At 36.3% G+C, this 14,955-nt stretch overlaps 1 protein-coding gene across 1 annotated transcript in view; it reads right to left on the bottom strand.

The window, feature by feature from the left end:
* LOC140439546 (type 2 phosphatidylinositol 4,5-bisphosphate 4-phosphatase) overlaps positions 1 to 14,955 on the bottom strand; it is a 55,648-nt gene that overhangs the window by 15,566 nt on the left and 25,127 nt on the right. Inside the window, exon 3 of the mRNA XM_072529522.1 lies at positions 6,071 to 6,280. Coding sequence (XP_072385623.1) covers positions 6,071 to 6,280 — 210 coding nt within the window. The remainder of the gene's footprint in view (positions 1 to 6,070; positions 6,281 to 14,955) is intronic.

The following is a 14,955-nucleotide window of genomic DNA, read 5'->3' as shown; positions in this document are numbered from 1 at the left end:
TTTGTAGTTCTTGTGCGTTGTTTGCTATTAGGACGGTATCATCAGCGTACCTGATGTTGTCTATGGTGGTTCCGTTAATCTTGATTCCACCTTGAACCTCGTCTAATGCTTTTCTGAATATAGATTCCGAATACAGATTAAATAATAGTGGTGATCAGAAGCAACCTTTTCGCACTCCTCGTTGGATTCGTATATCTTCGGATGTTGTGTGCTCTGCAACCTTGTCCCACTCCTCGTTGGATTCATATATCTTCGGATGTTGTGTGCTCTATTTCAATTGTTGCCGTTTGATATTGTTGATATAGTTCTGAGATAATTCGCATGTCTTGTTCGTCAATTCCAGTTGTTCTCTAAATTTCGATCATCTTTTGATGGTTATCGCAGTCAAATGCTTTTCGATAATCAAGAAAACATGCATATACATCTACATTCATGTCTCTGCCTCGTTGTGTTAACACATTTCGTGTTCCCAATTCATTTCGAATTCCGAATTGAGTGTCACTCATCTTTTTTTTTTGCAAAAATATTGTCACTTAAATATTCCTAACGAGGCAACACTCGGAAAGGACAATATGAATGCATTGTATGACGGAGTAATTGAAGAATTTAAAATTTCTTTAAGCGATAACAACTTTTACATAATTATCGATGAAAGTACAGATGAATGTAGTCGATCTTACAATCGGCACGTTAAAGAGGATAAACCAGGAAAACTTTATTTAATCGCTGCAAAACAACTAGAGAAAACCAATAATATGACTGTATGCCATTTCATTCATCAAACACTCTCTGCTTTCTCTGCTATTTTTGAAAACACCTTTACGTAAGCAAAGCTATAAAGAAAAAATACCAGATGTAAGCTTGCCTCCAGAACCCGTAATTACCAGATAGGGAACATGGATTAAAGTAGCAATTTTCTACGCAAATCATTTTTATGACATAAAAGATATTGTGTTAGATATTCAAAATGACTCACAGTGTGTAACTGAAAGTCAAGAACTTTTAAGTAACGTACACATTGCTAAAGAACTTATGTTATGTTCATAAAAGTTAATTTTAGTTTTTTCCAGATGGATAAAGTCATTAGAATAAATGAATTTAGAATCAAGTGATTTGGTTAATCTTGTTAACACTTTTTCTGCTCATTGTCAAAAAATTTCCGGAAATACAGGGATTAAAATTAGCAATCAATTAGAAAAAAAAACTGACTCCTCGATTGTTTGAGGAAAGTTGTACGTATTTTTGAAGGCAACTTTTCTGAAGATCTTTTCTTACGACTTGGCAAATTAGTTTACTGCCTAATTAAAATATTGCTCTATAACGTCAGTAGATGCAGAACGAACTTTTTCTGTGCCCAAACAAATTTTTAGTGATACAAGCTAAAAATTTTTAGTTGAAAATTTTGAAAAATATTTCATTATAAATTCATGCTATAATGTTTTAGACTCTTAATAATTATAATATCAATTTGTGTGCCATTTCATTTATTTTTGTGTGAAAAATAAAGATGTATTAACCATAAATGTTTATTTGAATATTTAAGCAAATTTAACAAAAAAGGTTGCATATTGCATAAAGTATTGCATGTGCATATTTTGATAATGTTGTGTTGCATATATTCCACTCTCTACTAATGTATATCTTGAGATGTTAAGTTATCCCTCCTAGTACCGTCAGTAAACAAAAGCTTCAGCTAGTTATTAACAAAACAATGTTGATGATTTATGACAAATTAAAATCGTTGAACTTTGGTCACTCTGATAAATAATACGTTACATATCGATAATATGTAATATTTTAAAACGTACTCCCTCAGAATATTAGAGTTCTAACGAAAATTAGGTTAAAAAAGGATCCTTCCGTTTATTGGTGTATCGTTTTGGCCACCTTCGAATGTAATATCATTATTCCATTAAATCGTCTAAACACATCATTTACGTTAGGATATTCTTTTTTGTTTCTAGAAGTCCACTGTTATACACCAATCAATAGGAATGTTGACATGTTAATGTTTTCCTATTATAGTCGGACAATTTTCAATTATGGGTGACTAATCTACAAATTGAACTAAAAGCTAACGGCAACCATGTTAAATGTCAAAAGTAAATTCTTACTGGGGTCATTTTTATTGTGTATGCTGCGCCCATACGTTGCCCTGATTCACCAGCGTATAGTTAGACAAGTTCATTGAACAGTTTGAAACATCGGTAAATTTATCAACCTTTCGCTGGTCTTATATATTTACGTTCTTAGAAAGAATGGAAATAAGAGAAATAAATATGACATTTTAGTTTATTCATTCCACATTTTATATGTGCATAGGCGTGGTGTGTTCTATTTCTTGGGAATATATTTATTAAATAGACTTTATTATTAACTTTAAAAGAGTTTTGAGGTAAGTAAAGTAAATTTGAGGTAAGTTTATTCTTTTTATAGTATTAACCCATTAACGGCCGATATAATAAGCAAAGAGAAATTTGACAATTAATTTATAAGATTGGATTAAAAACACATAAATTAAAACTATTTAACAACCAAAAAGATTTTTTTCTCATTTTCAAGGAAAAACAGTACAATTTTTAATAAAGGAACATATTGTATCTTAAACGTAAATTAAATTTTAAGGTGAAAATTTTCGAAACATTCGGGGTGTAGATGCACTCTACACCTTTTGCCTTTGCACTATCGTCTCTTTTTGTAATGTGGTAAATATTGTCTAATCTGGTTTCATCTGGTAAAGCCAAATTTAGATTGACGTCCATATACTAAGTTTGACACTGATGTAGCGGTTTCTTCACTATTCTCTTATAATCTGCACTTCCTTATCCTCATCCTTTGACCAATACATATCAACTTTAAGCAGAGTGTGATAACCAGATAATATACATATGCCAATAAATTTTAAATCTATGTCATTCATTTCAAAAGCGTGACAGTTATTCTGCGACGCATAAATATTTGTAAAATATAGAATGCTCTCTATTACTAGTTTATCAAAAAGAGTGAAAAAACTTCAATATATGACTTGCCTGCATGGTTGGCTTTAAATTTGTCCAAATATCAATCAGACTGATGTTAAATTACTACTGAGTACAAAGGAGTATCTGTTGTTACCCAACTTGAGACAAATTTGGATTTACTATTTTTGCCTGGTTTTTCTTTGGACGTTTTATTTGTGGTTCAGAGGAATATCCGAATATCATAATCAGAATCATCAGAATTCCCATTCACTTGTATTTCATATGTACCTGCAATGTCCGCTTTTATTCTATCTTCACAAATAATATTATCATCAATGTCTTCTACATCGGAAATTTCACCTGATTCCGGCGGCACATAAACCACATCAAGTGAGTCAGCATTTTCACAATCTGAATCTTCTAACAAAGCTATTAACTCTTTAGTAGTCAGTCCCGTCTTCATTTTATATTTCGAGAATTAACTGAAATAAAGAAAAAAAAATGCACTGCTATATACACGCATTCACATGATAATAGTTTAGCTTACTTCACTTTGATTTATATGGAGTACAAAACAAATAAACACAAGGAAACTTTCAAATCAAGTAAAAAAAAAACAAACATATAACGTTTACAGCACACAGCAATTCTATAAATAGAGAATGAAGTGTAATGACGAGATCGTATGTTAAAATTTCAGATTTTTTTAGTCTAATGAAAGAATAAGTATCTTGCAAAGTTTTCTGATTTTTGAAGTACTGTATTAGGTACTCTATAATAACAATAAAATTTTACTTAGATAAATAGTTAGACAACTATAAAATGCCTGTCAAAACACACATAATAATTTAATAATTATACCGGTCTTAATTTAATTTTTACGTAATTACTTATGTGTTTAAATAATTAATTAAAATTTTATTTTGGTACGCCTCTGCAAAATTGATAAGTGGAATATGATGTCGTTGCTTTAAGTGCGATGTTGCCAATTAATCACCCACAATTAAAAATTGTTTTAGTATAGCTTATTCACACTATCACAGATCCGTCCCAATTAGCTCAAGAATGACACCAACGTTTTTGGGATATATTTTGTATAAAAACTTGTCCTTTAAGGAATTGTTTATGCCACAATTTTACATTTATTCCACATTCCAATCACCGATTTAACAATTTCCGATATTGGTTATATCCCCATATTCGCCAAATTTGAGAAGGTAACATTTTTTGCATGAAATTGTGAGAATTTTAACTGTTGCACGATAGATGACAATAGAACGTAACACCAAAGAATATAGACGCATATAGAACATAGACGTATATATTAACATAGACCGAGCAGTCTGTAGAGCTAAGTGACGACACCATCTTTGTTATCATTGTTTAGTTGTGTCTCTATCTAACATTAAGTAAGTATAGCAGCGTCTCTTTTTGCTCGGGAGAGAGCGAGGGGAGTTTTAATGCGCTAGAGAGAGACAGATCGAATAACATCAAACGTAATTGTAATTGCAGTGTACGCTTTAGATTTCACAGAGATGCCAGCTCTTCACGTTTCGACGTGTGGTCGAGCACACACCCCACAAGGTGTGTAAGAACACCGTCGGAGTGGCGACTCTGATGTTGGTGCTACACTTCGCACGTTACCTCCTGCGGAAAAAATCTTTTGTCTTGTAAACACGTTGATGATTTTCGTCGAGAAGGTTTCTAACAGCGAAGTGCGATTTCGAGTCGGCCACCGAGTAAGGAGTGATTCTAAGTCCACTAGGGCCTTTTATTCATTACTAACCGTCAGTGGACCACCGGAACACTGTGCCAGATCGGCACGATCTGAGTTTCACAAAGGTTCAATCTTGGGTAATAATAATAAACGTTGAATTTTCAAATGGCACTCGTCCAACAAGGTTTAGCGGGGGGTCTAGTAGTGTAAGACGACTAGATCCCGATCGGAAGATGTGCTGCCTTTTTATACACTTCGTGTTTGCAATTTCGCAGCAATCTTTCGCCGGGAGGCCAATGACAACGCAGTTAATAACGCTGTTTGTGATTGGCCGACCAGAGTGACAATTTGCGTTGTGATTGGTCACTTCTGCGGGTATCCATGTATTTTTTTGGTATATGCATTTACTTATGTTCCGTCAACACCAGGGAGCGCTCATGTGATCCCCCTTTACCACTACACCGTACCTCGGCATCAAACCACTAGCGCTTCTGAAAAGAGTGGTTCTGGGAATGTTTAGCCTTAAATTTTTGCATTTAGAACTATAAACAATATTGTGATTCAAATTTTTAATTTAAATGTGTAGAAATCTACAAATAATAAAATAAAGTTTATGCAGTCGCCCTCTACAGGAGTATTTTGAAATATCGTAACCAAATCTCCCGTTTGAAATGTACTTCTACAGTCCATCTAATGTACTTACCGTTGCACGTTATTATCATTGACAGAGATCGAAGTTGACATAGTTGTCAAAGTATAAAAAAATCCTAAATATACTTTAAATCAAATAGGTCACATAATTATTATTATACTCTTTACAACGACTATTTAAATTCTTACGTGACATTTTTGAAATAAAACACACTAATTTTGTTCTAGAAAAAAAAACAGATTTTATTAAATAGGTAAAAATATAAAACAAGAGGTATGTATTCACTTTAAAATTCAAAATAATAAAGTACAAAAAGTGTCAAAACTGCAACTGTCAAACAAGTGTTACCAATTTATGCCAAAATATCACCTTCGTTCGATTACAGTTACAGTGTGTTCCGAACAAATGTTCTTCATAAAAACGCTTTATAATGCATTTATACAAATTAAATGAAACATTATTGTATATAATAAAATATGTCTAGTGGCTGTAATGCCAGTGTACTCGGCAAAGTGATTCTAAAAAAGAACACACCTACCACCTAAATATTTCGTGTTGGTATCATGTGACGTCACGGGCTATGACGCGGATGAAGTGCAACGGTAAGTAAATTAGATAAAGTATATATGCGTCTATATTTGTTGGCAACACATCCGATTATTCCGTTCCACTATAGAACTATTTAACTCTCTCATCCAAAAACTGCAATATTCTTGAGTAATGAACACAATTTATACTTACCAGGAAAGTATCGTGACAATGTGCGCAAGTGACTCGGCACATTCCAGGCATAGTGGGAACAGGCGGTGTAACAGGACTTGGAGCCAAGTTGATGATCCTTTTACAATTTGGTCTGGGACAAGCAATCCTCTGCGAGGAACTTTTGCATATAAGCAAACAATTGCAGGGACAGCGTACATACTTTTTTCCCGGAGGAGCGTTTCTTATTGGCTATAAAGTATTATAAAAATATAAAAGAATGTCATTGCCTTTCAGTAAATTATTATATATATATATATATATATATATATATATATATATATATATATATATATATATATATATATATATATATATATATATATATATACGAAATGTTTGTACGCGCATAACTTCAGAACGACTGCACCAAATTACATAATTCTTTTTTGTTGTGTTTGTTATTATCAGGAGAAGGTTTGTATAAAAGATAATTTTCAAAAATTATACGGAAAGAAGCAAAAAACAGTAATGTTAAATCGCAATATAACTAATAAATAGCGCGATATTATGATTAATAAAGGAAGCTATGATTACCAAAATAAATGTCAGTATTGATATATTGACATAACGACATAGCTGTATTTCGAATTGCGGCTCCAAATAAAAGGGTGAAACAGTAGGTGGTACTGTAGACTAACTTCATACTATGTTTTCTGTATTTCTAAAATTTAAATATATTTAAAATTAAATAAAGTAATTTTATTATTTATTTATTTTTTATATTTTAAACAAATTTAATAAATTATTATGTTTGCTTCTAACGCCACCTGTTAACGTATTAACAAAGATACGTTGTTTACTTAAAAGAAACCTGTCAAATTCAGACCAAATATTAACAATAAAATATAAATAAATATCATCTGATAATAAATTTAATTATTATATAAACTAAATAATATGCTTAAAAATAATAATTGTCTTAAAATGGAATTATTTTAAAACGAGAATTATTATAAAAATTTAAACAGATGATTCAATGTTGTGTTACGATAAATATATACTGGCCTAAATATATGATGACTAATAATTCTGTTTTGTTGTAGAAATTTGGCGAAGGATCGAGGTTCAAATTATGGTGAATTCTCCCACTAGATGCTTCTCGATTTTTCGATGCAAGACAATGCGATCTTTCGATGCTGTTCTAGTATATCAGGATTTCGTATATAAATACGACATTTTTATATGGAGGGCCAGTTAATTCTCAAGACCCGCGCTCGCGAATTTGTTACGTACGGATATAATAAATTATTGTCAGATAAGTTAATATAAATAAAGAAATAAATTAAATCCGTAAGTGTTATAAATATTGAACCTTTTAATAAATTCACAACAAATGGTGTCAGAGTGAGATCGAACATAAATTAGACATAATAATAATACAAGTGAATATAAAATAAATTGTGAAAATGGCTACGATTTATGAGCTGACAGTGACTAATTTAAGAAGACATCTTGAAGACAGAGAATTAGCTTCCACCGGAAAAAAGGCTGAGTTAGTCCAACGACTAAAGAACGCTTTGCTAGAAGAAGGTCTAGATCCAGAGACTTATATATTTGAAGACGCTGTCATCTCGTCGATTTCGAAATTGGAGAACAAAGTTTCTGACGATATTTCGAAAGTTTCTTCTGATGTAGCCAAAGTTTCTGGTGATGTAGCCAAAGTTTCTGGTGATGTAGCCAAAGTTTCTGGTGATGTAGCCAAAGTTTCCGGCGACATCGCATCATTGGAGAACAAAGTATCCGGCGACATCGCTTCTTTAGAAAGCAAAGTTTCTAACGAGATTTCTTCTCTGGAAAGCAAAGTTTCTGCTAACATCTCTAAAGTCACTTCAGAGATATCTGCTCTTGACGATAGAGTGTCTTCGTTAAAAAACCAAGTTGCTGCCGATATGTTGGCCTTCGAAGAAAAGATATGGAAAGAGATGGAAAGGAAGATGGAGGAAACAGGGACAGCAGATAGAGGTAACAATCCGATTACAGTGGAGATAAAAGAAGACGAGACAAAATGTAAGTTGGAGACACGGCCGAAATTTGAAGGAAGTGGAGGTTCTATTCATGTTAAAGTCCCAACTTTCGACGGAAAATCATCATGGAACAACTACATGAAACAGTTCGAATCAGCCGCAAGAGCAAATGGATGGTCTGAAAAAGAAAAGGCTGTAAACCTGACTATCGCTCTTCGAGGAGATGCCTTAGATGTGCTTCAGACCATAGCCGTAGAGGAGACCGATGATTTCGAACAACTGAAGAAGAGGTTAAATATGCGATATGGCCACGAACATTTGGAGCATGTATATCAGTCGCAGCTCAAAAATCGTAGACAGAAGAAAGATGAGGCTCTTCAAGAATATGAGGTAGATATTGCCAGATTGGTACGATATGCTTATCCAACAGCTCCCGAAGACATGATGGAAAAATTGGCCGTTCAAACGTTTATTGATGGTCTTCGTGATCATGAAATGCAGAGAACACTACGATTAGCTCGTCACAAGACGCTGGTTGATGTCTTATCCGCCGCCCTCGAATACGAGTCAGCTACGCAGGCCTCTGGCGGGTACAGTAAAGTTAGGACTGTAAAAGAGGAAGGAGATGAAGATAAACTTGACCAGCTCGTTAATATGATGAAAAGCATGACATACAAGAAAACGAAGACCATCAGATGCTGGAATTGTGGCGAAATAGGACACGTACGAAGCTCCTGTAAGCACCCTAGGTATGACGCAAATCAAGAAACTCACCATCAGGAAAACTAGAACGGGTCAGCCTTAGGGGGGCAGCTTCGACCCAAAACTTTTCCAAAGACCCTCTCATACTAATAGCTTCTTTGAAATGTCGTGAAGATAGTGTATATGTAGATGGAGAAATAAATGGTAAAAGACATACGTTGTTGTTGGATACCGGAGCGACCAGAACCATTATACGTCCAACAGTTATAAACAGCCGTAAGAAACTGTTACCAACGAGGTTGCGACTTCGGACCGCTACAGGTGAAAATGCCAACATTCATGGAGAAATCCAGGTACAATTGGGAGTTGGAGCAGAAAAGTTCGTCCATACTGTTATAGTTGCTGACATCGAAGAGGATGTTATATTAGGAATGGACGTAATGAATATGCATGGATTCCAATTGGATTTTAAGAATAAGGTAATCAAGGTTGGCAACGAGGAGGTATTTCTTCATCCACATAATGACAACACCGTGCAAGCAGCCATTACAGAAGATACAGTCGTGCCTGCGAGAAGCGAAACGATCATAGTAGCGCGACTACAGGGAATTGTAGACGAAGGGACACCTGTTATGATGGAGCCTTGGAACCACGACGATGAGGTTGGCCGTGGAATCATAATTGGAAAGGAATTGGTGACTTCGGCTAAAGAAATTCCTGTGAGACTTATCAATGTCAACGACTACCCAGTGACCATCAAGAAAGAGACAAAGGTAGGAACTTGTGTACCTGTGACATCCATAATCCGTCAGGCGACAACATCTGATAATTCCAACGACAAATTCGACCAAATGGTTGCAGTTGCAGGACAGTCTCTAAATCAGATGGAGAAAAGGAAATTAAGGGAATTTCTTCGGCAGTATAGTGATATTTTCGTACCGAAAGGAGGAAAGACGGGAAGAACTACCGTTGTCAAGCATAAAATTGATACTGGTAATGCTAAGCCAATTCGTCAAACAGCTCGACGATTACCACAGGCGAAAAGAGAGGAAGCTGAAACGATTGTTCAGGAAATGAAGAAAGACGGGGTGATAGAACCTTCTACGAGCCCATGGGTCTCTCCGGTGGTCCTGGTTAAGAAGAAAGACGGAACGACAAGGTTCTGTGTGGATTACCGTTTGCTGAACAACGTTACCAAGAAAAATAGTTATCCTCTGCCTCGGATCGATGACACATTGGACACATTGGCTGGAAGTAAATTGTTTTCTACTTTGGATTTGAAGTCTGGATACTGGCAGGTAGAAATGGACCCAGTAGATAAAGAAAAGACGGCCTTCACCACAGGATCTGGATTGTGGCAATTCAACGTTATGCCATTTGGACTCTGTAATGCTCCTGCGACATTTGAGAGGCTTATGGAAAATGTGTTGAGAGGGTTATCTTGGAAAACATGCCTGGTTTATTTGGATGACATAATCGTCTTGGGGGAGACATTCGAAGAACATCTGAAGAATTTAGAAAACGTTTTTAATCGACTTAAAGCTGCCCAATTGATGTTAAACCCCAAGAAGTGCCAGCTATTTCAAGGTAAAGTCAATTATCTGGGTCATATAGTCAGTAAAGAAGGAGTGGCCGTGGATAAGGGAAAAATCGATTCCATTAAGGAATGGCCAAAACCAACTGACAAACATCAAGTGAGAAGTTTTCTTGGACTATGTACTTACTACCGGAGGTTTATTAAGAAGTTTGCAGATATCGCTAAGCCATTAACGCGACTTACGGAGGAAGCAAGAGATTACCGCTGGGATACAGACTGCCAAAATGCCTTTGAGACCTTGAAAAAGCATTTAATAACAGCACCAATTTTAGGGTATCCACTGCCAGAAGGAGAGTTCATCTTAGATACAGATGCAAGTAATGTGGGAATTGGAGGAGTGCTGTCTCAGATTCAAGGAGGACAGGAACGAGTCCTCGGATATTTTAGTAAAGTTCTTTCAAAACCTGAGCGGAATTATTGCGTCACGAGAAGAGAACTTCTGGCAGTAGTGAAATCAGTAGAGCACTTCTATCAATACCTCTATGGAAGGAAGTTTTTAATCCGAACCGACCATGCCGCCCTTAAGTGGTTGATGCAGTTTAAGAATCCAGAGGGTCAGATAGCCAGGTGGATCGAACGACTCCAAGAATACGATTTTAAGATTGAGCACCGGGCCGGAGTTAGCCACAGAAACGCTGATTCTCTTTCCAGAAGGCCATGCCCAGCAGAGTGTTCCCACTGCAACAAAACGGAATCCAAGGAAGCAGCAGTGCTAAGAACGACGATTGTCAACGACGACTGGACGCCTACTAAGATAAGGGAAGAACAAGAGAGAGATCCAGTTATACAGAAAATCCGAAAATGGAAAGAGGAAAACCGTCGACCACCTTGGCAGGAAATATCAAACCTATGCTCAGTAGTTAAGACGTATTGGGCCCAGTGGGACTCATTTATCATCGAAGATGGCTTGCTCAAACGAGTCCTGGAAAATGATGACGGTTCAGAGAAGAGAAGACAGTTGGTGATCCCAAAGAGCAGAATAGCCGAAGTACTTCGTCAGTTACACGACAGTCCATCGGGAGGGCATTTTGGTGTAAGGAAAACCCTTCAGCGAATTCGGGAACGGTTTTATTGGATGAACAGTTCCGACGATGTAAAAGACTGGTGTAAGAAATGTACTATTTGTGCCACGAGTAACGGGCCTTACCGAAAAAGGAGAGCTCCTATGAGACAATATAATGTTGGAAGCCCGTTTGAAAGAATAGCTTTGGACATCGCTGGGCCATTTCCAGAAAGTGAAAAGGGAGGCAAGTACATGCTGGTAGTAATGGATTACTTCACTAAGTGGGTCGAGATTTACGCACTTCCAGACCAGAAGGCCGCCACCGTTGCAGATAAGTTGATCCAAGAATATATCAGCCGATTTGGAGTGCCTTTGGAGATCCATAGTGACCAAGGCAGGAACTTCGAAAGCGATCTATTCCAAGGAATATGTGATAGACTAGGCATGAAGAAAACAAGAACTACCGCGTATCATCCGCAATCGGATGGTATGGTAGAACGAATGAATAGGACAGTTGGCAAGTATTTGACAAAGATGGTGTCCGATCATCAGCGAGACTGGGACCAATACCTTCCATTCTTCACAATGGCCTACAGATCTGCTGTTAACGAATCAACGGGCCAGACACCAGCCAGAGTCCTATTCGGACGCGAAATGCGACTACCTTGTGATCTAGAATTTGGGTGTCGACCTGGAGAAGATGTAGCAGGTGAAGATTATGTGATCGAATTACGAAGAAGAATGGACGATGTACATGAGTTGGTCCGTTCCCACCTTCACATTGCTAGCGACCGAATGAAGAAACGGTACGATACACAAGCCGAAAAGGGTTGCTTTAAGAAGAACGACAAAGTATGGCTGTATAATCCCAAGAAGCGAAAAGGTTGTTCTCCCAAATTGCAGCAGTTTTGGGAAGGTCCATACCTCATCATGGAGAAGATCAACGATGTCATCTACCGAATAAGCAAGATTCCGAGGGGAAAGCCGATGATAGTACACCATAACCGGTTGGCATCTTTCGAAGGTGACCACGACGTAGATGAAGAAGTGGAAGTAAACCAAGTCCAAGATGGGTCTGACCTCACGTTTGAGGAATTCATGGGTGCCTATGGAGGTACCGGTAAAGCGAGACATGGTGTTACCACTGAAGAAAAGCAAGATCTACTCGCGCTCCCCGATGACTACTCGCTGGCCCTTACCATCCCGGCCAGTATCAAAGACGCACCAGGGTTGGCATCCGTCTTTCGAAGGAAGTTTGGTCGAGTTGCAGAACTTCAATGCCAAGTGCCAGCTCCCGGTAAAACCTTGAAACTCCAAGATGCATCACGTTACCTTTTCTACCTGGTAACAAAAGACACTGCCCGTGACCAACCTACCTACCGAGATGTATGGGAAGCCTTACTTCAATTGAGAGGGCACGTACTAGAGTCCGACGTGCAAAAGTTAGCCATGCCAAAGTTGGAGTGCCGCCAATTAGATTGGAGGGTTATCCGAAATATGGTGGAGGAGATCTTCAAAGACACCGAAGTCCAGGTGTTAGTCTGTTGCAATCCGCTAAGTACCTTGTGCGGAGAGAAAACCGTCCCTTGTCATTTTTATACAACTGGAAGTTGTAAAAGAGGGTCCAGTTGCCGATACCAGCATACAGTTCCGGTTCCAGTCCCGACAAGGTTCCAGGAGGAACCATCTTTTAAGAGGGGGGCAATGTTACGATAAATATATACTGGCCTAAATATATGATGACTAATAATTCTGTTTTGTTGTAGAAATTTGGCGAAGGATCGAGGTTCAAATTATGGTGAATTCTCCCACTAGATGCTTCTCGATTTTTCGATGCAAGACAATGCGATCTTTCGATGCTGTTCTAGTATATCAGGATTTCGTATATAAATACGACATTTTTATATGGAGGGCCAGTTAATTCTCAAGACCCGCGCTCGCGAATTTGTTACGTACGGATATAATAAATTATTGTCAGATAAGTTAATATAAATAAAGAAATAAATTAAATCCGTAAGTGTTATAAATATTGAACCTTTTAATAAATTCACAACAGTTGTTATTAATCAGATGACATTTATGACTTTTATTAAATTTTGACAATCGTTACGAATCAAATCTTTTAGTGACAGATATTCTTTTAATTTTTTACTTCTCATTTAATGTCTATATGTATTTTGTTAATATTGTTCTGAAGTTATGGCCTTGGAGCATCTTAATGTAATTACTATTTTTATTGGGAAGAAATCATAATTTAATTTTAAAATAAGTTTACTGACGTTTCAATTTCCACTTCGGAAATCGTTCTCAAAATAAAAACATTATTAATGTTTTGTATTTTCTTTATTTGTACCTCTATTTAAAACTTATTTTAAAGTAAAATGGTGGTTTATTCCCAACAAAAATTGTAAATTTTATTAAGACATACCACAAGAAAATAGCTTCAGAACAATATTAGGAAAGTTATATATTTTGTTTTGTATATACATAGTAATCATTAGAACCAGCTTCTTGGCTGCTCTTTCAAGGCTGATAAAAGTACTTTTACTGTATTTTCGTTTCGACCGATGATATCTAGATTGTCTGCGCAGGAACACATCTGTATACTTTAATTGTTTAATTGTTAAAGATGGTACCTTGGTGCTGATATTTGCACCCTTAATTTTTTTCCAACGCTACATTAAACAAAATACATATTTGTTGTGCCAGTTGAACTACCTTGACAGTTCCCCTTGTACTTTTGCAGTTTATTTACCACTTGATTCATGTTGATTTTCGATACGAAACTCCGAAACTCGAAGTATAGTTGCCTCCATATTTCTATCGCCCATCGAAAAAAATGGCGGTATAAATGTTCGGCGGTATAAATGATTGGCGGTACAAAGAAATTCGAGAAGCCGCTGTCCAGGGACGTATCGCGATATTGGTTGTTTCATCGACACAAATTTATTGATGTGTAAGTATTAAATCATAAAATAACAATGTGGAGTATGTATATAGCATAGTCAAAGAGAAGAAAAATCTGATTTTGGAAAAAAACAAAACGTTACATTTCTTTGTTTTTATTATCAATATATATTTTATTATCAATAATTATCAATCTGCGACCCTATCAGAAAAAAATGATAGGTGATACATCGACATTTTCTATTAGCGTTTAACGATGACGCCATATAAATAAAACTGCGCGGAAAAGTATTTTACATTTCAGACAATAATATTGTTTTACAAAAATTTACAACTTATAATGAAAAACTGAATGGTTTTAACTGAAATAGTCACCACATTAGCGTATCTTATCTAAAATATTTCTTCTGCAGACGAGCTGTCATCATTGTGATCTCTGATAGTTCATATCGAATTAAATCAATCACTTTCGCGTCAAATTCTGGAAAAATATTTTTCCTCCGAATTAGTTTTAATTTATTAAAAATGCAAAAATAATGTGGTAAACTCAAAACAGTATGGCCATGTTGTGTTGTAATCGTGTCCAGTATATATTGTTTGTCATGAGTTTGTCATTGTCGCGCATGGTAGAATACGGAATTTCGGTTAGAAAAGCAGCTTTTCTTATAATACTGCCTTTACAACTATTTAC

The sequence above is a fragment of the Diabrotica undecimpunctata genome, chromosome 4 (assembly GCF_040954645.1).
Source record: "Diabrotica undecimpunctata isolate CICGRU chromosome 4, icDiaUnde3, whole genome shotgun sequence".
Classification (NCBI taxonomy): domain Eukaryota; kingdom Metazoa; phylum Arthropoda; class Insecta; order Coleoptera; family Chrysomelidae; genus Diabrotica; species Diabrotica undecimpunctata.
This window is presented reverse-complemented; position numbering and strand designations above follow the sequence as displayed.